The 24542-nt window shown below is 50.9% G+C and overlaps 7 protein-coding genes across 7 annotated transcripts; 4 read left to right on the top strand and 3 right to left on the bottom strand.

Moving 5' to 3' along the window:
• Nucleotides 1-48: 48 nt before the first annotated feature.
• EJ05DRAFT_511872 (uncharacterized protein) lies at nucleotides 49-3370 on the bottom strand (the record flags this gene model as incomplete). The annotated part of the gene is made up of 5 exons (XM_033748278.1): nucleotides 2573-3370; nucleotides 2271-2515; nucleotides 1911-2214; nucleotides 1746-1836; nucleotides 49-714 (listed from the first exon to the last, which is right to left on the bottom strand). Coding segments are annotated over exons 1-5 (1635 nt in total), but the record flags the coding sequence as incomplete, so codon positions are not given.
• Nucleotides 3371-3407: 37 nt separating this feature from the next.
• On the bottom strand, nucleotides 3408-3746 carry EJ05DRAFT_477358 (uncharacterized protein). The gene has a single exon (XM_033744232.1). The coding sequence runs from the start codon at nucleotides 3705-3707 to the stop codon at nucleotides 3453-3455; it is 255 nt and encodes an 84-aa protein (XP_033599586.1). The 5' UTR covers nucleotides 3708-3746; the 3' UTR covers nucleotides 3408-3452.
• Nucleotides 3747-3798: 52 nt separating this feature from the next.
• Nucleotides 3799-10480, bottom strand: EJ05DRAFT_466452 (acetyl-CoA synthetase-like protein). The gene is made up of 7 exons (XM_033742809.1): nucleotides 10437-10480; nucleotides 9996-10378; nucleotides 9888-9910; nucleotides 7271-9829; nucleotides 6009-7225; nucleotides 5149-5962; nucleotides 3799-5097 (listed from the first exon to the last, which is right to left on the bottom strand). Exons 2-7 carry the CDS (start codon nucleotides 10053-10055, stop codon nucleotides 4140-4142), a joined length of 5631 nt encoding a protein of 1876 aa, XP_033599585.1. The 5' UTR covers nucleotides 10056-10378; nucleotides 10437-10480; the 3' UTR covers nucleotides 3799-4139.
• A 631-nt stretch (nucleotides 10481-11111) lies between these two features.
• EJ05DRAFT_511870 (Thioesterase/thiol ester dehydrase-isomerase) lies at nucleotides 11112-12697 on the top strand (the record flags this gene model as incomplete). Its single annotated transcript, XM_033748277.1, has 4 exons — nucleotides 11112-11274; nucleotides 11331-11690; nucleotides 11751-12253; nucleotides 12305-12697. 4 exons carry the CDS (start codon nucleotides 11112-11114, stop codon nucleotides 12344-12346), a joined length of 1068 nt encoding a protein of 355 aa, XP_033599584.1. The 3' UTR covers nucleotides 12347-12697.
• Nucleotides 12698-12816: 119 nt separating this feature from the next.
• EJ05DRAFT_511869 (2-isopropylmalate synthase) lies at nucleotides 12817-15190 on the top strand. Its single transcript, XM_033748276.1, has 3 exons — nucleotides 12817-13064; nucleotides 13126-14703; nucleotides 14756-15190. Exons 1-3 carry the CDS (start codon nucleotides 12912-12914, stop codon nucleotides 14927-14929), a joined length of 1905 nt encoding a protein of 634 aa, XP_033599583.1. The 5' UTR covers nucleotides 12817-12911; the 3' UTR covers nucleotides 14930-15190.
• A 72-nt stretch (nucleotides 15191-15262) lies between these two features.
• Nucleotides 15263-16520, top strand: EJ05DRAFT_466446 (gluconate 5-dehydrogenase). Its single transcript, XM_033742808.1, has 3 exons — nucleotides 15263-15598; nucleotides 15676-15990; nucleotides 16084-16520. Exons 1-3 carry the CDS (start codon nucleotides 15483-15485, stop codon nucleotides 16505-16507), a joined length of 855 nt encoding a protein of 284 aa, XP_033599582.1. The 5' UTR covers nucleotides 15263-15482; the 3' UTR covers nucleotides 16508-16520.
• Nucleotides 16521-21853: 5333 nt separating this feature from the next.
• Nucleotides 21854-24369, top strand: EJ05DRAFT_56582 (uncharacterized protein). Its single transcript, XM_033749760.1, has 3 exons — nucleotides 21854-22067; nucleotides 22127-22337; nucleotides 22389-24369. Exons 1-3 carry the CDS (start codon nucleotides 22036-22038, stop codon nucleotides 24093-24095), a joined length of 1950 nt encoding a protein of 649 aa, XP_033599581.1. The 5' UTR covers nucleotides 21854-22035; the 3' UTR covers nucleotides 24096-24369.
• Nucleotides 24370-24542: the final 173 nt, after the last annotated feature.

The raw sequence follows: 24542 nt of genomic DNA, 5'->3' as shown, positions 1-24542 counted from the left end.
GTATATCCTTCTTGCGGGTTGGGTGGAGTTCCATAGGTGAAGTCATACGGAACCCCAGGTCCAGGACTTTGGGGCTCTTGGTTCCCAGGCGGGAGAATTGGATGGGTTTCTTGATGGCCAGGTCCGGCTTGTCCGATCGAAGAATATCCTTCTTGCTGGTAGAATGGATCTTTATTGCGGTGGTCATCCCCACGGCATTCTACAGGACCCTGGGGGTCTGGATTCCCAAGCGAGAGAATTGGATGGGTTTCTTGATGGCCAGGTCCGGCTTGTCCGATCAAAGTATATCCTTCTTGCGGGTCGGATCGAGCTTGATGACGGTAGTCATCCCCAAACCAGTCTACATGACCTTGGGCGTCCGGGCTCCTAGACGAGATAATTTGATCGCTTTCTTCGTGGCCAAGTTCGAAATCTGACTCTGGCGCTTCGCCAATGGATTGGATTGTCGGCTCTATGTCATCCCCATGCCAGTCTCCAGGAAGTTGGGCAGCTTGGTTCAAGGACGAAGGAACTCGATGGCTTACTTCATGGCCAGGTTCGATATCTGACTCTGGCACTTCGCCAATGTATTGGATTCCCGACGCTCCGTCATCCTCGCTGTCCATCCCATAATCAACGATATCATCGGGCTCGTCATATGCCATCGTTCCTAGCTCTCCTGCTTCGTGCTTTTGAGCCTGGCGTGCTGGGATCGTATGTCTTGTATGATGATAGCTGTAGTATTTGCAAGTTAGTGTGCGGTGTATCAAGAAATAACCCCAATCAACAGGCCAGCAGGTCAGACATCCTTATACACCTCCTCAGATACCCGCCCCTGGCCAGAAACACCACAATTGAGCATTGTGTCCTGACGATGCGCGCGTTCGCCACCAGAGTGGCCAAGTAGGGGTTTCAGGCATATGTCAGTTGACATTGTTCAACGTTCCGCAGGAATGTAGGCGGCGAAGAACGAAGCCGTTGGCGGGCTCCTTTTCACGAATCACAGCGGGTTTAGGGAAATACAGAGAAGAAGAGTATTGCTTTGGGGTACATGGTGCATGACTGTGGCAGATTCTGTTACAGTGGACTAGGCAACTTTACTCCTGGATGTGCCTGGAGCCAGGCAGAAGTTCCCGAATAGGTGTTGTGAGTGGCGAGAACGTGGTTGAACAACGTGTTTTGCAGACTTGGCTACTGTTTGACGCGCTAGGCTGTGCTGTGCCCTTTTTCGTATGCCTGAATGCGTGTCTGTGTTTTTCGATGCCAGTGTCTCCCCGGCGAATTGAAGTTTTGTTTTTTTGATTTCAAGAGGTTGTGTTTTGATGCTTCGATACTGTGTCTTTAATGTTAGCGAGGTGCTCAGGACTATCGTATGCTTAAACCTTACGTTCATGAGAGGATGGATTTAAGGCCGAACCATGTATGATAGATACTCGACAGAGACCACTGTTACTTGCAGCGAAGACGGCTAGAGTAGCATATGATCATGGCTCTTTGATGAACAAACTCTATCAAGCAATCGACTCAATCCCAGCCTAAGTCTCATACACGCCAACCCAAAAACTTACCAACATTTAACCATAAGATACCCGTCAAAATACCCCCAAAGCCCTACAAGCCCCCCCATAATGCCACATAAAGGCTAGAAGAAGAAATAAATGATTGGCAAAGCCATAGAAGACTCCGCAGAGCTTGAACGTTCAAGAACATCGAAAGAATGACGATAATAAATAGAAGAACCAGCACCTGTCAAGAAAGACATTCACCTCATAATACTCACACCCTTCCTCACCACCCCTAGACCCTCCTGCATCAGCTGCCTCAAACCCTCCTCGCCAGAGGAAGTCACAACTTCACCTACAACACCAAAAATCAGCACACCACATCCCCAACAAAGCAGACACCAGACCCCCCCCCGAAAGAAAACTCACCAAGCACCGAATACCCCCCATCCCCCTCCCCAACCCCCTCCACCTCCACCCTCCGCCCCTCCGCCCACTCCAACAAAGGCCCCATATCCGCACACTGATACTCCGCCCGCGCCCTCGGCCCCCCCGCCTCCCCATCCCAATTATACGTCACCACGCCAACATCCGCATGGCAAAGTGCCGCCTTCCGAAGACTAGTAAGGCACTGTTCCGTGCGAAACCGCTGTCGAGCCCTATCCGTCTCGTTGAGATGCGGAAAGTACGTGGAAGCATATAGTTGTGTGTGGAGCCAGCGCTGGATGGCGTCCTGGTTAGTACGCGGGTGGGTTAGAATGTGGTTGGGAGGGCAGGGGGGAGACGTACGACGCAGTGGAGTTCGTGGAAGATGTTGAGGGAGCCGGCGTAGCCGCCGTCGGGGAGGGCGATGGCGTTGTCGAGGCGGTTTACGGCGTGGACTTCGGATTCGGTGAGGCGGAGGTTGGTGGGCTCGAGGAGGATGGACCATGCTGCTTCGAGTTCGGGGCGGGGGTGGCCGGCGTAGATGTCTGTTGCGAGGTCGTATTGCGAGGTGGATTGGAGCTTGTAGTTTACTAGGTTCTTTGCTGGTGCTGGGTGCTGTGAGGCTTTGCTTTGGGGAGGGATTTGGGGGGGGGGGCGGGATTTACAGTTGTACATTATGCATTGTTCGCAGTCTGGTTTGCTCATTGCTGCCATTACTAGGACTGTTAGTAGTGTTGAGTAGGCGAGGAAGACGATTGCGTGCACGACGATCGTTGGTGCTCGTCTGGCTGGACATCTTCGCTCGCATTCGTAGACTGATTCTTCGTAGAGTGTGCTGTCTTTGTCTGTGAATTGGCTGTTGGAGGTTCGCGGTGTTCGTGGACTCTCTGGCGCGGAGGCGGATTCGTATGGACAATATGAGTGCCCTCGTGCGACGACGTAAGCTCCCTTTCCGTCGCCTTGACATATATTGCGAAAGACGCCTTTGTGCTCCATAGTGATGTTTATCAAAAGAAGAGAGTCGTAATAGATGATTAATGAAATAGAAGCAATCAATGCTCTTGATAACTGTGTGCTGCCAGAGCGAATTGTCTAGAAATGAACGGTGGTAGGTAGAAATAAGCTATGCGATGGTAGTCGAAGAACAAGTCTACCCACGCTCTTTAGTACGTATCAAATAGACCACCCAATTCCCGTACCACAGCAGAGCGTACCAGACATGTTCAACGTTCGGTAGTTTCGCAGTGAATCATCACTTCCAAGAACGGCCGAGTTTCGACGGCACGGCAATCTTCTACGGTACGTACCACATGACTCTTGAAACTGTGGATTCAGGAACGAATATACAACACTCCAGGACTCCAACCCCCGTGCAGCCTCTGTGATAGGGCCGAGCTGGTCTGTTTGGGGGGTGCAAGGATCAAATCCGTTCAGTAGGATTTCTCCAGCTTTGACATATTACAACAACATCTCTACTAGGATCTCAAACAGCCAAGCGAAGAGCGGGGGTCGTATTGTCAAACAAGACGTTTCGACCGTATGGGCCTAGATTGAAGGCGTTGAGAGTCTAAATAAAGACTCGATGGATCCTTTCATACTTTGAAGTAGAACATGGCTCCAGCATAAAACAAACAGGTGCAAAACCAACCGTAAAACCCACTTAAGCCATTCGTAGTCTAGAGTTTTTCGACACTGGCGAGAGAGGCGTAGACTGAAAAACGTCGGCCGGTAACGCGTCTCGTAGTGATATTCACAGTAGGAAAAGCGAGGATCTAGGCTATTCTGCTCTCGAAAACGCATGCTAACAGGAATGTATGCGAAGGTGTAGGATGGATTAGAAGCGAGACGTGATGTAGGACACCGAGTTTAGTCGCTCTGTTGGAGTCGCGCTAGTGATTCTAAATATAAATTATTGATGGTGCCTTAATTCTCGGGCCATAACGTCAGCCTCTGGTCTCCTGAGGCTACTTTCAACAATATACTCTAGTCAGACTTGCTGATGAATGGATCAATGAAAGAACCGACTTCTAATCGCGAGCCCATGTGCCCCGTGACAAAGATCAACACAGGCAATGAAAGCTGAAGCCATTCAATTATTACACAACCACCGTTGAAACAACCCATCAAGTCGCCATTATTTGCACGAGACCCGCCAATTATCATCCCTAGATATACACGACCATGTATGCAAGAACACAGAATATCTCTCTCCCTCCGACCAGCTCTATATACCTAAGACCGAGACGATGGGTTGCCCAGACTCATGTATCCCAGTGCCTCCTGCGGCCAGTCCTCGCTCTCGCCACTCTTCCGCTTCTCATGATCGAATTCGACGTCTAGAAACGGCTTGCTTGCGTAGTTTGGGTCTGGGCTAGCATCGTCCCCTGGCGTGAACTCTGGCTGATCGTTGTAGCCTTGGCCTAGATGATGGCCATCCTGATTCGGGGCATAGCTTCGCGGTACCTGTGGCTGCAACATTGCGGGAATGCTGGGGTCGAAGGTAGCAGATGCTTCGCCGGTTCTCGCGTATTCAGAGGACATAGCTCTTCCAGGCACCGGTCGCCGATGTAGTGCAGCAGAAGCTGTATCCGCAGCGACCGAGGTATCGACTAGTGGGTCATGCTCGCTCATCGCGACACCTATGGAATCGTGGTGCAGCTGTTGCTCTGAGTTGAGAAACTCTTTGCGGGTGTTTTCCGTCGGTGTCACACCACCACGTTCGTTATCAGGTAGCTCGGCGATGGATTCTTGATATGAGGTAGGCATCTCTGCTATTCCTGGAGGTAAATTGATCGACCCAGGTGACATGGAGTTTGCGGCAAGCTCGTGTTTCAAACTGCTTGGGCGCTTCATACTTGCGAGGCCTGTAGGAGTACGACTCTGCATAGTCAGGGTGCGCCCTTCTGGTATTTCAGTGATCTGGCTCACGTCCATATCTGGATCGCGGATTGCGAATTGAGCGATAGTCCGCATTTTACGCGTGACCCAAGACGCGAGGATCTTGCTGCGCTGCTTTTCACCGAGGCGCGAGCGAGGGAAATCCCCTTTCCCCACAAAGGCAACAATGTCGGTGACAAGGTGGTGTTCATTGAGCACAGCGTTCACAATGACCGGGACGAGGGAGGCGAGAAAGTTTTTGCGCACAATCTCTACAAGAAGAACGACAAGGCCGCCAGCTTGAATGACAGCACTGCGAATCATGTAAGTAGGCAGACAAAAATTCGAGTTGTAGTGGACTTACCATCCATTCGGAACTATATTCCGGTGGCATTTCTCGACGCTCAGCTCAATATCCATTGCAAAGTGATTTAAGCCATTGACTTCGAATGTGTCCCCAATAGCACCAAGTACGAACAGCACTTGCATTTCAACCATGCCGCCGTTCGGTCCAATAGGCCTGCTCACGTTGTGCAGGAACCCAAGGTCACCTGTCCGCACATAGCGAACTTCTGGATCGCCATCGACTGTTCTGCCGTTCAGCCTTTCATAATCGATGGGGTCTTTGCTTCCATAGAAGCAGTGTGCGTTCGCCTCCGACTGTACCCAAATCTCGCCGTATTCGCCAACCAAGCAAAGACGATTGGTTTCTGGATTTACAATGGCAAGCTGTGTACTGACAGGTACCATGCCTGAATCCTGGACGAGTAGCGCGAATGGTTCCGTATCTGGATCCACAGGCACAACAAGGCCGCGCCGCAGCATATTCATGTCTAGCCACAACTCGATGGGTTCAATACACATGTATGACCGAGAGGCTACCATAGGGTTTAAGACATGTGAGTAGATCGTGTTGATAGCAGTCCTGTCCAGACCTGCACCTGCAAAATGAAGCCGGACTTTTTGATATACCTCAGCACGCGGTCGCCCGTCGGTCGAAATCATGAGGTTGCGGAGTTCGTGCAGACCAGTGTTCTTACCAGCCCCATGGCCAATCGCATGGTCCAACATCTGGCTCGTCGCGTATGTGTCCTTGATCTTATATCTGGAGAGTGTTTGGAAAAGGATTTGAGGGTTTGCGGCGAAGTCGACAGGAGATACAAGATATGTAGGGGCAGCTATTTCACGTGAGTATTAGTTCATAAGCGGCTTGAGACGACATACCTAGGAAAATGCCCATGAGGCAGGTGTGAATAAAGCCAAGACCGATCGTACTACGGACGCACCCTAGCACAGGTCTCGTGCTCGTCATTTGACAAGTTTCTTTCTGTACCTTACATAAAGCCATTAAGGTGTCGTGGTTCATCTGGACAGCCATTCGTCGTTGATCGGGAGTCCAGTACGTCCAAATGAGTGCAGGATACCCGGACTGCACCCAGGCTGTTTGCATGGTGAGTTTATGCTCGCGACAGCCACTCGATTGCTTTGGTGGTTTTGTGGTGTTGTAGATGTTAGGCAACGATATCTTCAGAATCATTGCGGACTGTTTTACATGCTGTGAGACTGCCTTTGTTTTTAGGAGATGGTCCACGTCTGCGTTGACCAGTATTGCTTTGACCTTGAAGTCAGAGATCATGTGTAAGAGTGCTGGTGCGTCCTCGTTTAGCCGATTTTGATCGATTGGTGCCATAGGAATGACGATAGCACCCAAGACCCAGCAAGCATGTACCGCGAACACGAAGTCCTCTGAGTGAGTGTACATAAGAACGAGGTGATCACCAGGCCGCACTTTGACCTTATTCTTCAGGTATAGGGCTACGGCGGCTACCTTGAGGTCGAATTTTCGCCAATTTACGCCTTTACCTTCTTTCCCACGCCCATCTACAGTGCAATAGGCCAGTTCCTCGGCCTGTCTGGAGACTCGCCATTGCATAAGATCGTGAATGTTGGTGAACTTATTGAGTGGTGTAGAGGTTCGATCGTCAATGACTACCTCACGATAATCAACGCCCGAATACTGCTTATCTTGCATCATCACGTAGTCCTGGCGCGTTTGCGATGAGAGCGGGCTGAATATGCCACCTTGTGGATCATCACCAAGGGGTAGGTTTTGTACCGCCTTTTCGATACCAAACTTTACGTGTACGCAGGGGAGCGATCCACTTTCGAACTCCCTGCGGCAAAGCATGTTACCAATTTCTCTACGTCCATTCTTGACGACACGGGGCAATGTGTTGGGAGCAGTTATCATGACGCAGTACACTCGGAGATGGTGCTCTGAATAGAGCACTTCAATCACACGGTCCGATAAAGATTCCAGGAACGGGATGTCCAGCTGTCGTGGGGGACCACCTGCTGTGGTCGGCGCAGTAGACGCAGCTTGCGTCTCGATCAGGATGATGGGTAGGTATTCTCCATTCACATGCGAGTCGAAGGCAGAGCTATACTCGTAAGTAGGTCGCAATATATCAAGTCGGAGTTCTTACCAGTCATATATTTTCGGCACAGTCTTCATGATGCTGAGAACAAGGTGTTGTACGAAAAAGTATCGATGTTCGGCCATTTCACCGTGTTCCATCCACTCCACCCTTTGCCTGATGCGGTCTTCGTACAAGCCTAGCACAAATATCTTGCCTTCGACGATACATCCAAGGAGACCAGTGCGTAGGAATTCAGGTTCGACGAGTACAGGAGTGGGATTACCTTCCATGAAACGGTATGGACGCGCGTGGAAAATAGTTTCGGTGTGCTTTGGTAAAGCCCAGAAACCACCGGACAAGGATGGCGAATCGACCCAGATCTCTCCAATCGTGTACGGAGCGCATAGTAAGCTTGTCTCTGGATCAACTAGTGCTAAAGTGGCATCCGGAATAGGATACCCAAAAGCACCAACGCGCAAAGTTCCAGGCTCGTTCGCTCGTTTTCGAGCTTCATCGCCCATAGCGATGACAATAATTTCGTTCGTTTTCAATGCTTCTTTGTCCAAGAGAATCTCGCTGAGTTCAGTCCTGCTCTTGGGTTTGGTCGCTTTCTTTACTGTACCCCCTCCGATGAGACTAGAGTATCCATTCGAAACACTTGGTGGTGCTTCTGTCGTGTCCACTTCAACTTCCTGAGGCTCGTCCTCGCTCAGTGGACATCCCATGCGTTCCTCACCACCAAGCCAGTCTCGAACAGAGATTATCATCCCACCGTGCTCGGGCAGACAGAGCATCGGAGCAACAAGCTCTTTTCCACGAGGATTTCGCAATGGCTTCAGCCATCGATCCCCCAAGACTTCGTGAAATTCGGAGTCGACTGTGAGAGTGTCGATAAGGCAAATTTTGAGAGTGGCAAAGTTTGGTTCCATGTTCTTCTTGAAGTTACGTGTGGCCATCGGATCCTGTTGGTAATTGTACGCAGATCGTTTTAGGCCAGGATAGTCGCCCACAATGATGGTCGTTCTATATTTCGATATCAAATAAGCGTAAAGCCCGGGTGTTTCTACAGTTCGTGCTTCCATCCACACAGTGGTATGCCCTCCGTACACACCTAGTAGTACACCCATGATGAGTCCCGCTCCCTCCCTCGGGTCCAGATAACTCATAATAACCTCCGCACCAGATGACTTTGGAGCGCCGGCTGTGTTGATCAGGTTTCCGTTTCTATCCCGCAATGTCGTATTAAATGTATCTTTACTTGCAGAGCCAGTTGTTGGGATTGTTGATATGATTGCACTCATGCATGCCATCTGATGCATAATGGTTCGATGACTCAATACTACACCTCGAAGGTCACCAGTTGGGGCACGAGAGAACTCAATATAAGCCAGATCCGGTACTTGTAAAGGAGGTACGTCGTCATGTTTCCTGGGCTGATAGGAGCCGAATTCATTGGTCTTCCACCACTCGACGCCGGTCGGCCACTTGAGTCGATTCTGGCTTATGTCTCGATGGAATGCCTTCAGGTTGTTCTCCGTTGTCAGAGCGAGATGGGCTTGCGTAGTTGTCAGTAGGAGGCTCAGCTTCTGGTAGTCGTCAACGCTATTCATGGGAACAGCCACAACTCCAGCGATGAAGCACCCGAGTAGCGCAACGGCGAAATCAATGATTTCATTGTCCCTGTACACAAGCGCTACACGATCGCCGCGATATAGATTGCTCTTGTCTCTGATGACTTTGGCGACTTTTTCCGCACGACTGGCAAGCTTTTCCCATGTGATCGACTGCGTCTCTTTACCCTTCGGATCTATTACCCAATATGCTGTCTGCTTCTGGTTCGTGCGTCCTCGGTGACGCAAGACTGCCGCGAGATTATCAAACTTGGCCATCGGTACACCTGCATTATGTGGATCATTGACCGCGAACGGTACGTCTCTGGGCTCCAAAGGTAGTTGGCACTCGATGGAAGGAAGATCGTATTGATCAAGCATTGGTGGTGGAACTGCTGCTGTAGGTGAAAAGGCGTCTCCTGTGGAATATCTGTTAGGTCCCCCATAGCTTTCTCGAGGCTCCTGCGCTTGTTGACCTGCAAAGTCGGAGAAGTAACCCTGCTGAGACTCGAGCATTGTGCTCATCCGACTACTGTCTCCCCCGTGGTCTTGGTAGCCTGGTTCGTTCGCGGGGTTGAAAGCATAATCCGAGTTTACCATGGTACCTTCTCTTGAATACTGGAATGTGTCTGGTGTGACAGAGCCGCCGAACGAGGATTGCCTCTGACTTTGCATGCTATTGTTCCGAATTCCTAGCTGGCGCTCCTGAAACCTGCCGACTTGACTTGGAGGGTATGCCATGTATTCGCCCGAAGACTGTCGTCCACCGTATGGTCCCTGGTTCTGCGGAGCGTACTGCGATTGATGTGCATACTGTGGTTGCTGCGCATACTGCGGATTCTGTGCATACTGTGATTGAGACGATATCATACTGGAAGTACGCAGAGGAGCCACGGATTGTCCATCGTATGAAGCGCCGTCATCTTCTGCAGGCTGTACCTGGATGTCTACCGGAGGTTGTGGGATGCCAGGCCCGAGAAATTGGGATAGGAGGATGGTACGACGTTTCTCATATCTAAGAATCGGCGCATCAGCGTACTGCAACTGAACTTCGGGAGGGGAATATCATGTACCCTTTTCGTGTGATATCACCGTCCTGCGAAAGCGAATAAGGTCAATATTGTGCAGTGCGCCAGGAGACACGGAGCAGCCTCTTGAAGGTAGATGGCATTGTTGCTTACCTCTAGTTCATGATCTAGCTCTTGAAGCTTTCGTTCTAGCTCTGGATGTGACTCCGCCATAATGGCGATTGCCCACGCGACTGTCCAAGGCGCTGTTTGTAGATGTGGGTTTCACGTCAGAGGCGCGAATGGTGATTCATCCCAGGCGGGGGAAGGGAGTAGTTTGTGCAAGCAAGCGGATGTATGCGATTGCTCAGACGGTCTTAGCCACAGAAACGCGATGTTTACGAAATATTTGTCTTGAATGTTCAAGCAGACTTCACAATGCCACATCGCCTGCAACCTTGGACGGCTTCCTTCGAATGACGCAGTGGGGGGCGCTCACGGGAGAGCACACGGCGTTTGTCAGGCTAGCCCGATATGAATGTTCCTGGAGACGGCGCCTATCATCAGCTAATTACTATCACTTCCTATTATCGGCTATCATCCAAGAACGATTACCACTTGTCAAGGTCAAATGTATAGTTATGCATGGAATGCACGAGGATTATCTGTTTGGAGGTATTGATGGGTGTCTTATTGGGGCATCTAGATGTTCGCTGCCTGAGGTTGCAAGCCACGACTGTTTGGACGAGAGCATTCTATACAGCCTGCGACACGATCCATCTCAGGGCTCAGACCACCTCACCTGCCCAGTAATACAGTAGGATCCTGGCTACGGTAATACTGTACTTGGAGAAGCCCGAGTGCACCCACCACGCACCTTACCCGGGCCGCCGCCACCTGGGCACGTCAGGTACAGTACTTTTACTTCGACTGTAGGTAGGGGGCCAGTAGTCGGGCGGGAGGGCGCACGCTCGCCCACACCGGCCGGCGCCCGGGCTTAAAACAATCCATCATGCCCAACCCGAGCAGCCAAGGTCTTAGACCTCGGCTCCATGACCGGGCTCCAGCGTGGTTCACGTCCGTCCGTCTCGGAGACGCGTTGAGAGATGAGATGATGCTACGTATTAATTATGGTCGGACATCCCGTCTCATATCGATGAGCCAATGTTTACAGAGAGCGTGTAAAGAAGCCTCACCACGCGGTTTTCATATATTTCATATCATACCCATTGACGTTCATACATCTCTGCACAATCCTCCTGTCGTGCAACCCTTCCCTCTCTGCCCATCATGACCACCCTTGTCAAGCCTCCACCAATCGACCCAGCTAAATCTCCCATCGAAAATGTACTCGAACTGACGCAGCTCAATGATATCGATCCCAACCTCTTCACGAATACCCGACCGTTGTGGACACCAAAAGGTGCAAGAGGTATATATGGCGGCGCTGCTAGTATGCCTTCACTACCGAGAGAGCCTTGAATAACATGTTCTAACTGCGAAGAACAGTTGCGCAATGCCTGAGTGCTGCGCAAAGGACAGTTCCCGACGACTATGCCATTCATTCGATGCACTGTTACTTCGTCATGGCCGGCAACGCTGAGATTCCCGTCATATATCATGTCGAGAGAGTGAGAGATGGAAGGTCCTTCATCACCCGAACAGTGCAAGCACGTCAGAGAGCCAAGGTCATCTTCACGACTACCATGAGCTTTGCAAGAAATAACTCAGGGGGGACAAAGAGAGTCGAGCACCAGTCCAGCATGGCTCGCGTCCCACCACCAAAGGATGACACAGACGACCTTAGATCTGGCGGTGGACCTGGGGAGCAAGGACCGTTCCAGAGCCAGCGAATTGATATCTTAAATGGTTAGTGAAGGAGTTAGACGGACAAGAATACTTCCAAGGGCCACCTACTGATTGTACTAGACGACTCATACGATCCGACGATCAAACGGACCAGACAATGGACAAAAGTTGCAGGAAACATCTCAAAAGAAGGCGGCCACCAAGCCCATCTATCTGCACTCGCCTACATGTCGGACAGCTACTTCATTGGGACAGTGGCAAGAGTACACAAGCTTTGGCGATGGGCCACCGGTTCGCGAAGTGACAGACAGTCGACGGTCGACGAAATGACACTGAAGAAACTTCTATCGCTCGATGACCGCGTCTTGAAGGAGAGAGCTGGCATGGACGAGAGTACGATTCAACGCCTTCGCAATGGCGAGAATATCGTGAAAGAATATCCGATGATCGGCATGATGGTCAGCTTGGACCATACCATATATTTCCACAATCCAAGAGCGTTCCGAGCAGATGACTGGCTGTACTCGGAGATGGAGTCACCCTGGGCTGGTGATGGACGTGGACTTGTGTTCCAGAAAATATTTACCCGAGAAGGGGTACTAGTCGCAACCTGCGTCCAAGAGGCAAGTGAACGCAATGACATGATGATCTAAAGCTTGACTAACATGTTTCAGGGCGTTGTGCGCCTGAAGCAGCCAAACGATAGTAAGATATGACACATGATGGTTTGGTTCTTGTTTGTCTGTATAATCGATTTGTGCAATGTGTCGACTTTTCCTTTGTCTCTGTCTCTTCATTTATGGCACATGATACTTTTCCTGCAGGAGCTATCAGTATGTGGCTGCATTGCAGTATCGGACTCCTCAGCCAGCATGTATGTACATCACTTCCGCGAGAGCCAATCGCAGTGAATATGGCTTTCTGTGCTGGAAGCTACACCCTCTACCACAAGCAAGAACTCTTTCTTAGGATTGAAATCTAACTAATTGTCGTCTACAAGCATGAGATGGTGGTGCCTATTCACATGGTGATGGTTATACATATGGATACTGCTCTTGTTGTGTAATTATAATTAATTAATAGTCCGATGGATTCATAGCAATATTCGCCGAAATCGCTTGGGTGGGGCTTCCCGGTCCCACTACCCCGCTAACGTCACCCAAAATTTGTTGTAGGGCGTGCGGACTTGCGGTCCAGTCATACTGCGAGTTTAATAAGAACCTGTCAACCTCCTCTTGGGCTACGGCCTCCTTTCCTTTGTACTATATTCACCCATACACAATGCCGATGCTCAAAGATCCCTCCAAAAAATATAGGAAGTTCACGCCATTGGACTTGCCGGACAGACAATGGCCCTCCAAAATCATCGAGAAGCCGCCTCGGTGGCTGTCTACCGATCTTCGAGATGGCAACCAGAGCTTGGTCGATCCAATGGTACAATTGTTACTCACGTACCTCCGCATTGGCGTACAGCTAGCTAACGCGTCCCTCACAGGATGGTGACCAGAAATGGCGCTACTTCCAGATGCTCACAAAGCTTGGCTATAAGGAAATCGAAGTCTCGTTCCCATCTGCATCGCAAACCGATTTCGACTTCACCCAAAAGCTCGTGAATACACCAGATGTCGTACCCGACGACGTCTGGCTACAAGTCTTGTCCCCATGCCGAAAAGAGCTCATTCGTAGGACAGTCGACTCCTTGAAAGGTGCCAAGAAAGCAATTCTTCATCTGTACCTCGCGACGAGTCCTTGCTTCCAGAGAATTGTCTTCAACATGGACAACAAGCAGTCAAAAGCACTTGCGGTGGAATGCACGAAATACGCGCGATCGATAACCAAGGATGACCCTGAACAAGCTGCTACGGAATGGGCGTACGAGTTCTCTCCCGAAACCTTCTCAGACACAAGCCCAGAGTTCGCAGTCGAGATTTGTGAGGCTGTGAAGGCTGCGTGGGAGCCCTCAACAGAGAACCCAATTATCTTCAACTTGCCGGCCACAGTCGAGATGTCCACTCCTAACGTCTACGCTGATCAGGTCGAGTACTTCTGTCGTAACATGACTGAACGAGAGAAGTTTGCCGTCTCGCTGCACCCACATAACGATCGTGGTTGTGCCGTTGCGGCGGCCGAGCTGGCCCAGATGGCGGGTGCGGATCGCGTAGAAGGTACTCTATTTGGGAACGGAGAGCGTACCGGCAACGTCGACCTTGTTACCTTGGGTCTGAACCTGTACACCCAGGGTGTTCATCCTGGTATTGACTTCTCAGATATAACGTCAGTCATAGACGTCGTCGAAAAGTGTAACAAAATTCCAGTCCACCCAAGAGCCCCGTATGGAGGTCAACTGGTCGTGTGTGCGTTCAGTGGTTCGCATCAAGATGCGATCAAGAAAGGTTTCCATGAACGGAAACTGCAAGGCGCAGACTCTGAGAGTCCGTGGGAAATACCCTACCTTCCCTTGGATCCCCAGGATATTGGCCGAACGTACGAGGCCATTATTAGAGTTAATTCGCAGAGTGGCAAAGGAGGCGTCGCCTGGATCATTCTGCGCAACCTCGAACTGGACCTACCCCGTGGCCTCCAAATCGCATTCTCCAAGATAGTCCAGAAGGAAACGGATATGCTTGGCCGCGAACTTCTTCCCACTGAAATCACCAAGCTTTTCGAGGAAGCCTATCACCTCCGTCGAAACCCTAGATTTAGTCTGATAGATTACGATATCACTTCAGACCGCTCGATATCGCCTGCGCCCCCAGAGACCGGCAAATCTCAGAGCAATGTGAACCTCCGAAGAGTGTTCTCGGGCGTCATCGAGATTGATGGTCAGGAACATAAGATTCGTGGTGTAGGAAATGGTGCTATTTCATCCCTTGCGAACGCTCTGAGAAACCTTGGTATCGATCTGGATGTTGCAGACTACAAGGAGCATGCCATTGGTGGCGGTCGTGACGTGAAGGCCGCAACTTACATTGAATGTACTGCTGCAAGCTCTTCGCAGAAGGTCTGGGGTGTTGGTATCCATCACGACGTAGTCCAGGCATCTCTGATTGCATTGTTATCAGCTGCCTCCTCCGTAAGTACTCTTGTGCGGCCCTTGAATACCTGTAGTGTATTGACCTTATCAGTTCCTGTCGAGTCGCCCAAGTACGCCAGTCCCATTCCGTCCGAGAAGATCAAATACACAAGATATCACACCGCCAGACTTGTCGCCTGTTCTGCCGAAAGACGCCCCGGCTAATGGCCCAGACGCACCGAGCACGATTGTCAGCAAACTCGAGTCACAAGTGAACGGTTCTTAGATAAGAGGGTGTCACCATTTCCTGAGTCCCAAAAGTTGTCTTTATACCATTTTGCCAGGGTCATTTAGTGGAGTTGCACATGAGGGGTTCAAAATTGATACAACGTGTCACTAAAAACACTTAATAAGCTACAGGATAGGTAGTTACACAAGATATGCATTGCATTCAGCAGGGGTTTGGGATATTTTTGTCTAAACCTATTCAAGTCATATAGTCGGGCATAGCTTTACAGAATTTGAACGTCCATATGTCAAATAACAGTGTAAACTGTTATAATACTCCTGAAGTGCATATGGATCTTCCCCAGTTCGGGTCAAGCCTCGGTATCTTCCCCACAGTCCGGGAGCATTAGCCGGAGCTTCAGGATCTAGACGTGCAACAACATTTCTCCCCACAATCATTCACAGCTCCAAGGTGAAATCTCTCTGCTTTATTGCCTAGGTCTTCATTCCAATCAAACGATACAAATTCCAATCTCAGTTTACAGCCCCAGCCTCGCAATTGGTAGTCAATCTTGGCAACCCAATATCAACACTAGCTAAACACCACCACCATGTCGGCCGAAGCAGACGTCAAGCTCCAAGACTTCTCCAACATCTTTTCCCTCGAAGGCAAAGTCGCCGTCGTATCTGGCGGTTCTCGCGGACTAGGTCTGCACAGCGCCTCCGGGTATGTATGCTCTTTTCCGCCAGATTCCATAGAGACATGCACAGTCCATTATTAACCACGTATCACACACACCCCAGTCTCCTCCAAGCCGGCTGCTCCAAAGTCTTCATCACGTCGCGCAAAGCCAAGGCCTGCGAAGAAGCCTGCGCAGCCCTCAACGCGCTCCCCAATAAACGCCCCGGTGCGCAAGCCATCTCGGTCCCGGCGGACAGCTCCAAGATCAGCGAAATCGATAGGCTTGTCGCCGAGGTCGCGAAGCATACCGACCATGTGGATATCCTCTTCGCGAATGCAGGCGCGACATGGGGCGAGGCCTTTGACAAGTTCACCGAGAGCGCATTCGACAAGGTCATGGACCTGAACGTGAAGAGCGTCTTCTTCACCGTCCAAAAGTACGTCGTCGTCGTCGTCGTGAAAAAGCCGCACTGAAACCCCCCTACGCACGTCTGGGAGTCTAGGAAGTCTATACTGACTGCAAACACCAGATTCGCACCTCTCCTCCGCAAAAACGCCTCCACCGCCGACCCGGCCCGCGTCCTCGTCACCGGCTCCGTCGCAGGCATAAACACCGCCACGCTCGGCAAACAGGCCACCTTCTCCTACGCCGCGTCCAAGGCCGCCGTGCTCCATCTCGCGCGCAACCTCGCCATGTCCTTTGCCACGGACGGCGACCGCATCCTCGTCAACAGCGTCGCGCCCGGGTTTTTCCCGAGCAAGATGTCCAACGGGCTGTTGGAGATGAGTGGTGGGGCGGAGAGCGCGGCGAGGGCGAATCCGAATGGGCGGTTGGGCAATGCCGAGGATGTGGCGGCTGCGGTGGTGTTTTTGTGTAGTCGGGCTGGCGGGCATGTTAATGGGCATACGCTTGTGTTGGATGGGGGGAAGATTTATATGAATGGGAAGTTGTAGGTGGGATGGGTGGAGGGGGATGGATGTGTTGAGAGAGGAGGGGTGGTTATTGGCACGGCTTTGTGTGACGGGGGAGGCTTACTTGTGTGTCACACGAACTTCTGCTTCTCTTCTGCCGCCTAGATCTACATACCATCAGAAGAGCGCGAACACAGGACATACCCCATGTACAAAACCACGTCCAGATCCCCCCTGACTGACAATCTTATCTACAATATCGGCATGCCTTTTTTTACAATCAATCCAATGGCTATCCCACAAGCATCCAAAACCCACTGAGAAGGAGGGGTTGTCCTAGATGTTTGTGACATTGGTGATGATTTAGGGGGGGTTTTGTCAGGGGGTTTCTTTTGGAGGCTAGTTGGGATGTGGGATAGGATCGAAGGGGTGAGTATGTTGGAATGAATGAATGGATGTTTTGCTGGATTATTGCATTCGTACGGTGTACGAAGCTTGATGAGCGCTCGGCTGTTTGAGGTAGATTGTTATTATACACTACGCTATGTCTCCTAACACAAGATATCCAGACCGACAACCAATCCCCTATCCCATCGGTTATTCCTAATACATAATTCCAGCCCCTATCCAAACACACAAAACACATACAATCCAACCCCACTCCCACAAAACATCATCCCACCTCACACATACGCCCACACCTCAAACGAACTATCATGCACATGCGTCGCCAGCCCCTCCAACCCCACACAATCCGTCCGCGCAAACCCCGGCGTCCGCACAAAGATACTCACTCCATTCGTCGTCGTCGTCCCATTCCTCACCCCCTCGCCATCCTCGCACGCAAACACCCCACTCCCTTCCTCCCCCTCACCACCACCCGGTAATCTCCACGTACACAGACCCTCCGGCTTCCGACAGTCATACACAGGATCCGTCTCATTACACGGCCCATCAAGCGGCGGCACATACGACGCCGGGAGTTCCGCAGCGCAGACGAAGCCCTCGTAAGCATGGAAGGCGCCGCTAGGAATCTGGTGCGAGTGCTGCGGGAGGATGCGCACGAGGCCCGAGGCCTCGGCGTATGTGTCCTGGCCGCCGGGCACGAGGGCGTACTGTGTTCTCCATGTCAGCGTTTTGTACTCGTGGCTGTCTATGTCGATGTCTATATCTAGGCTCTATGCCCGGTATGGGTGGATGTATGCACGGACAGACTTACGGGATACAAGCCGTTGCCCCAGACTGTTTCGGTGCCGTTCGGACACAGCGAGGCTGGATTGGCGCCGCAGTAGCTGCGTGCTTGGGGCTGGAAGAGGGCGGCGCGGCCGACGTAGTTTAGTTTGAGGGCGTTGAAGAGGGGGTTTGTGGGCGCGTGGGCGGTGAGTGTGAAGAGGCCGGTTATGGGGGTGGAGGTGGTGGGTAGGGGGAGGAGGAGTGTTGCGAGGAGGATCGGGCGCATGGTGGTTTTGTGTCTGTCTGTCTCTGTGTGTGTGTGGTGGATGAGATTGGTGGTATTGCGAGGACGGACGGACGGACGGACGGGGGGTTTTTAGTGTGGGCGAGGGTGAATGTTGGGGGGTATGACTGGTTGGGAATTCACGGTTTGGGATGGGATGGGAGGGTGGTGGGTGTAGTCACTTTTCTGGGAGGCGGTTGCTGGTGACGGTTCGTGCTTGCGATTCACGGTCGTTTAGGGATGCGTTAGGGAGTTGCGGTATGCATGGGGTAGAGCCATGCTCGAAGGTTCAGGATTCGAGTCGAGTCGAGGCCATGGGAGTGATGGGGTTTTAAAGTAGTGAACGGATAAGATGAAGCTTTGCATGTATAATGGATGCCTCGATGTGGGATATCCAATATGCACCCCGGAGGATCGTCTGCTGTTCCGCTACGTCGATCGTCCGGCGTCGTTGTGTATCCCTGTCAGCATTGCAGATCTCGGTATCGAGAACTGTCGTCTTTCTACCCCACATGAACTTTGGCCGGGGACTCACTTTCCAAATTCATGGATTTCCTTGATGTTATCACTGACTTAGTAGCGGTCTGCTAGGATACAATCTGATGTTTGAGCTCTTTAGTCTGATGCTGACTAGTGGGGAATTCCATCTGATGTCCACCATCTTGGTAGTAGTATCAAATCAAGCTATCGGGTCCAGTCAGTTGACTATGCAATATAGGCCACCACAAGTAGTAAGGATAGTGACCCACGTATGCCATTGGAGCCACCGAGATCTCGACCCATGCTCGTTCGTATACAGTAGATCGTAAAGCTATCGATTGCAGGGTTTAGACATTAGCGGCCTCAAACGCAGCTACGATGGAAAGCGAAACGTGGTATATAATGTTCGAAAGTATGCATATGGACGATAATGCTGGCTAAGGACTCGACGTCTTCTGGGCTGGATCGCGGTCTATATGTCTGGTTATCTAGGTCCTGCGGGAGGCAGGAAGATGGCTGATGATGAAAATCAGGACATTAGAGGCAGAAATTGGTGTTTGGTTGCTCTTTCAAGGTGATGAATCGGGGCTATTGGATAGGTCAGATATGCTAACTTTTGAGTCTTGGATGTATTTATCTGGTACATGATACTGATCGGTGACTGGTTGGGCTCTTGAGTTACGTCAGAACGCTTGATGTTCCAACGTCCTACCTCCTGAAAGTCAGCTGTTGCTACGTAATCACAAGGAGCACTTATTATCTTCCATATTTGAACGATGATGGTTCATTTAGCATTTTATCCGTGAGTGAGGTTACCTGATATTGATTTGCTGTGCTGTCACGTGGTATGTATAGGAATGTAGGTGAATAGAAAGGCAGCCCATAGTATATGAGCATACTGATATCACCTGGTGAACGTACAGAGAAAGTACAGGTGTGTAACATCGACGATTCATGCTTTTGTTCGATTTAGATTTCTCGATGATTTGTCGGGCGACCTTCATATTGGGTATCCTAAGAGGGCGGTCGTCGATACGATGAAGACTCCAGTCATTCAGGATAATATATGAGAAGACGTTCTAGCACCTACATGTTTAGGGTAGTTAGTAGGCCCGTTTACAGCAATATAATCTGGCATGACATCGCAGTCGTAGTCCATCGCGAGGACATCAATATAACTGAGAATAAGAGATTCCCCGGACTCTATAGATTAATGGCAAACAGTCCGAGGACTGAATCATTCGCTCTATCATGACAGACAGGATGTTGAACCAAGGTTGTCGTGGTATCGACTGGGGCAGAGTTCAGTGTGTCGTTGTACGAAGATGTGCATTCACGTGGTCTCGGCAGATATGCGTGTAAAGCGGGTTGAATGATAGCATGGCTTGCATGATGTACAGATGGGAACAAAGCGGCCACGTTGTATGCGAGATGAAGTAGTCTTGTTCAGAAGCGTCCATGGACTGTTTCTGGTGTGCAACAGCAACAGCGTGAGACAAAGAAGATATTACTGTCAGCCTGCGCTGTGGGACTTGAGACGAGAACAGGACGGAGATATGAGGGTATGACTATGACTGTTATGCGAATGGTGACAGAGCGTGTGAATGTTGTCCAGGTGGTGCAAGAAGTGTGCTGTGTATTGTGTACACAGGTAAGTGAGAGGAATGAAGCAAATAATAATTACTGTACGCTGCGAGGATTGATCAGGCCAAGAAAGGGGTCGGGGCTATCACCCGTGGACGGTGGGGTTCTCGGCGGGACCAGACCGTTAATCGCGGGCACCCCTCGGCCGTTTTACGACTCTCCGCTGTCAGCTGGCTGGCTGAATGCTGAATGCTGAATGATAGAAGGTTAAAAAAGGCTGAGGGCTCGAGCTGGCCCCTTTCTCCTCTCCTCTCCTACTACCCTCGCCGTTACGCATCGTCTCGTCTCCCGCATGGTGGAACATGAACTGTGGCCTTCAATGCGACAGCCGCCGTCACTGTCACTGTCACCGGCACTGCCACCATCACTGGGCCCGCCGTCAAATTTCTTGATAGTGCCGTGTCGGCGATACATTGTAGTCTGGCCGGAAATGAGGGCGCCATGACTTAGCGTGTATGAAAAGGAAATGAAGTTATGGAAGGCGAATCGCTGCCATTGACCCACCATTCAGCTCCAGCTGCAGCCCACACGTGCGGCGCGTGCTGCAACTGGAGTTTGAACAAGGCTTCGCGCTTAAATGGCCGCTGTGGTTCTGACTCCTGTGGCACAAAGTGGCTGTTGCATTCGGGGACAGCGACGATGACAGTGTCTGAGGTTGTGTATTCCTGTCCGTCCATACAACACAGGAGTGGATTACGGCAATCGACTGCTGAATAGAGATAGATAAAGACCACGAAGGACCTTGAGCACAACTGTGCGTGCTGTAAAACAATATTGTACCATGTCCAGAGTCTCACATCGGCCATTAAGGTAGCGCCGGCCAAGGGATCAAGGGACGGGAACCAGATCGTCGTCGGCTTTACTCTAGGACCATGAAGCCAGCAACTTTGACAGGAACCGGAAACCTGCTGCTCAATTGCTTATTGTTGTTGGTTACCTGCCGACATACGTTGATGTCGTTGGTCCAGCGCAGCAACGGTCGGAACTGGGTCACTGCCGTCCACTGGTTGCAAGTGTATGCTCATCGTATTGCGCCTGAACCATCCTGACGCAGCTGCAGCGCCACTCGAGGGCGAGAACCAGTGATCGCATGTTGCAGTTGCAGCATCTCGAGGGCGTGATCCTGACAGGAGTTGAATGTGGATCCATCCATTCGGTCCCGCTGGCGGCGTCGTTTTGTCCAATGTGAATGAACCGTCGAGCGTGCACCCCTTACCATCTGCCTTGTGTCGCCTAGCGTCGCCATCGCTAAACACTCTGCTGCATTGGTCTATTCTGCTTTGCCCTTCGTCCTGGGTCTTGATTTGAGTTCACTGCCTCGTGAACCTCTCGTTCCAGCCATTCTTCTTCGTCTTTTACCTGGTCGTCCACCGTATTTTGCTCTCGTGCTGGCCCATGTTGTGGATCCACTCCCGCTACTATCCTTGCTCTGTGCTTCTTCAATTTTTTTGGTTTGCAGAGGCTGCTCTCTATTTCTTTTGGGGCTATTACCTATAATATACCTTCATTCAGGTTTCAATCAGATTACTACGCTCTCCTTCAAGTCGCTCCTTCCCAAAACCATCTGTTGGTGTGCCCAACATATATTCCCAGCCTTATGGCCTTTGACAAGATCTCCAGTCTAAAGGATTCACTGTACTCGATCTTGACCGTATAATACCATATGCTATAGCCTTGACGACTTGGCGCATATCTGCATCGGCTATACAATCTCGACCCTGTATCTGCTCCTCGCGGTCCCCTGGCACACATTCCTCAGTGGCTGCCATTATCCGCCCCGATCATTCCACCCTCACCACAATCCTACCTGTATCCAGCTACCCATAGTCGACCCGCGATATTTAATATACGACCCGGCAAATGTTTGAGTACTCTACTTCCTAGCAATTGCTCTAGAAGCCTTCTTGGATACTTGCTGCATCTGACTACTCATACTTGACATGCATGGTATCTACATTTCAAACATTGTATATCACATATTACCTGCGCCATGGAGTCCACCACGCTAATGACATTCATGCTGTAAGCACTTCCGTAGCTGTAGGGTCATGTATGTGGTTGCGATAGCTGACGACATGTAGTCAATGCTCCCAGTCCGTAAGGACTGTTGAACTTTTAGGCTCATGGGACAATTTCAGCTCTCCCTATAACATGAAACGGGATAGGCGGAAAGGCTTGGGCCACTGGACAGGCTGCTACCGCTTCAAAAACATCATCTGCGATGGTGACATTGAACATCTTACCAACAAACGTGAGGGTGGGCTCCTCATGGGAGGCATATACTGGTTCTATGTGAGTATATCAAACGTCCACGGACTAATGTCTAAGCTCATTTCTCTCCAGTATCGCCTAGATGGAGAAATCGAGTATTCCGATCCATCATATCCGGTTACGACCTTGTGTCCATTGTTGCCTGGTCAGCAGCTTAACGTTCTTGAGGTCCCAACGGACAGTACCGCCATTGCCCCTGCATCAAATGATCAAATAATCGTACCGTCTCTGAATCCCGAGGACAAGTACCAGACACCACATCCAAAGGAGGCTCTGCGTCTACCAAAGGTCAGCAAACGTACCGCAGCAGGGGTGACCTTACCGCAAACATCGCCCAGGCTCGTGAGATGCCGCTCAGCTGGGACAAACCTCGGATATAGGCGAGTAACTCGGGAGTATCCTGTACGACGTGCACGTTCAGCTTCAGATTCGCCAGTAGTAGCAGCCCATAATGGTATAATACCCATGCGTGGCTACAGTCCAGATACAGATACTGGAAGAGGCAGATCTCGGGCTCGACAATTACCGGTAAGCGACGAGGACAGCCATATCAACCCGTTCCTGTTGTCGACTGAAGACGGCCGTCTCCACATGTGTTCCCCATCATCGTCGACCACACCTTCACAGTGGTCCCAAAGCTCAGTCTCGACATCCAGGCATGGCCTGCACGTATCGTCCCGCGCCGTCTCACCAGATCTAGAGAGAATCGGTGAGGTAATTGGAGAGGAGGAAGAGCAGCTGATCTATGACTACAATCCGACTGCCGGGCACGATACGGAGGATTTATATCTTCACGATGGACTCGTGTTCCCAAGTCGATCAAACTCGCAACAATCGGTTGCAAGTTCGAGACTTCGACAAGACTTCTCCGGGCTTTTCTCACATCGCAGGTCTACTTCAAATGACAGCACTAACAATACATCTCCCACTCGACATCCTACAGCCTATAATGATCTCGTCGATATCCCAGAAGATGTAAACGAGGGCAACTACGAAGACATCATATCCGAGCAGGAATTGAGAGAATTTTCACCATCTGGCATGGAATATACTTATCCATACCCCACCAGGCCGCCTTCGAGACGTGCCTCGCCAGAAGGAGACGTACACTTGCTGAACATACTAGACAAGGACGTCCCGATGCTGGCTCCACTCCCTGAGGAAGTCGACGAGACTCTCCCTGATTTCCATTTCCAATTGCGATCCGACGGCGATGAAGGAGACGTACTTCCAAGCAGCGAGTCATCGAGCAGTCTCGATGTATGGGGTAGGAACAACTCGGTCACGTGGGAAATGCCCGTCTTCGTGAACGAGCCCTTACTGTCACCCACATTCAGTTCACTGAGCGAGTATTCGAGTGGTATCCATACCCCTGACCTGGGTGCCCGACTCGAACGCTTCTTCCAACCGGACGCTGAACTCTTGGGCGACGACGAAGAGCTCGGCTTCGACCGCTTAGTACTAGACAATAATGGGCCACTATGCTCGACGCCTTTCCAGCTACGGGATCCTCCACCAGGCTCTGCGAAGGTCTCGTCTTCGCCGAATGTAGTGCACGGGTCAACGCTTTACGGCTATAGTCTGATGGGCCACCCAGACAATTCCGAAGCTACCCTCACACGATTCGAACTGGAGCCTTCGAAACCGTTCGAGAGCTTTACACCTCAAGCTTCGCGCCCACCGACGGCACACCAGCAGAAGTCTGGTCTGCACGCAGAGGCGAGTCAGATCTCGCAACTCGTAGACGACTTTGCGTATCTCGGCGAGGCAGTGACATGAGAAACACGCCAGCCAGACACCCGCGTGTATACAGCGCATGATGTTGGTGTATGTACCCATTTTCGAAAAAAAAAAAGAGAACCGGACACGAATGTATATATATTGATTGTTCTGTTCGGGGAGGACTCCTTTGGGCTTTTCATTCCCCCTCCTGATTATACCCAGACTTGCAGCGATTTAGCAAAAAACGGCGTTGGATTGGAAGAAGTCGGAAGTGCCGATTCTGTGTCTGTGTTTGTGTTTGTGCTTGTGCTTGGCATGACGACGATGCCAATGGTCTTGACGCGCACACACTCTACCTAGGTTGGTTGCCTACGGTTTTGATACATAGACGAAGACACTCTGCAAACAAACAGAGAGTCACAAGTTTTTGAATAGATACATTCAACGAACGAGAGTGATTGGAACTACTTACGTATATTATGATATACAGACTGTTATCTATTT

This window comes from Pseudovirgaria hyperparasitica (assembly GCF_010093815.1).
Source record: "Pseudovirgaria hyperparasitica strain CBS 121739 unplaced genomic scaffold EJ05scaffold_10, whole genome shotgun sequence".
In the NCBI taxonomy this organism is placed as follows: Eukaryota; Fungi; Ascomycota; class Dothideomycetes; order Acrospermales; family Acrospermaceae; genus Pseudovirgaria; species Pseudovirgaria hyperparasitica.
Note: the sequence above shows the minus strand (reverse complement) of the source record. Positions and strands in the feature narration are given on the sequence as shown.

Excerpts from the sequence above, each read along its gene's own strand:
- EJ05DRAFT_466452 (XM_033742809.1), bottom strand. The coding sequence starts at position 10,055 with ATGGCGGAGTCACATCCAGAGCTAGAACGAAAGCTTCAAGAGCTAGAT. Across the intron at positions 9,911-9,995 it reads AGCTAGATCATGAACTAGAG|GACGGTGATATCACACGAAA; the intron begins GTAAGCAACAAT and ends TCGCTTTCGCAG. Across the intron at positions 5,098-5,148 it reads AATATAGTTCCGAATGGATG|TGCTGTCATTCAAGCTGGCG; the intron begins GTAAGTCCACTA and ends CATGATTCGCAG.
- EJ05DRAFT_477358 (XM_033744232.1), bottom strand. The coding sequence starts at position 3,707 with ATGCGTTTTCGAGAGCAGAATAGCCTAGATCCTCGCTTTTCCTACTGT.
- EJ05DRAFT_511869 (XM_033748276.1), top strand. The coding sequence starts at position 12,912 with ATGCCGATGCTCAAAGATCCCTCCAAAAAATATAGGAAGTTCACGCCA. Across the intron at positions 13,065-13,125 it reads AGAGCTTGGTCGATCCAATG|GATGGTGACCAGAAATGGCG; the intron begins GTACAATTGTTA and ends CGTCCCTCACAG. Across the intron at positions 14,704-14,755 it reads TGTTATCAGCTGCCTCCTCC|TTCCTGTCGAGTCGCCCAAG; the intron begins GTAAGTACTCTT and ends TGACCTTATCAG.
- EJ05DRAFT_56582 (XM_033749760.1), top strand. The coding sequence starts at position 22,036 with ATGGAGTCCACCACGCTAATGACATTCATGCT. Across the intron at positions 22,068-22,126 it reads ACGCTAATGACATTCATGCT|TCAATGCTCCCAGTCCGTAA; the intron begins GTAAGCACTTCC and ends GACGACATGTAG. Across the intron at positions 22,338-22,388 it reads GAGGCATATACTGGTTCTAT|TATCGCCTAGATGGAGAAAT; the intron begins GTGAGTATATCA and ends ATTTCTCTCCAG.
- EJ05DRAFT_466446 (XM_033742808.1), top strand. The coding sequence starts at position 15,483 with ATGTCGGCCGAAGCAGACGTCAAGCTCCAAGACTTCTCCAACATCTTT. Across the intron at positions 15,599-15,675 it reads GGTCTGCACAGCGCCTCCGG|TCTCCTCCAAGCCGGCTGCT; the intron begins GTATGTATGCTC and ends CACACACCCCAG. Across the intron at positions 15,991-16,083 it reads GTCTTCTTCACCGTCCAAAA|ATTCGCACCTCTCCTCCGCA; the intron begins GTACGTCGTCGT and ends TGCAAACACCAG.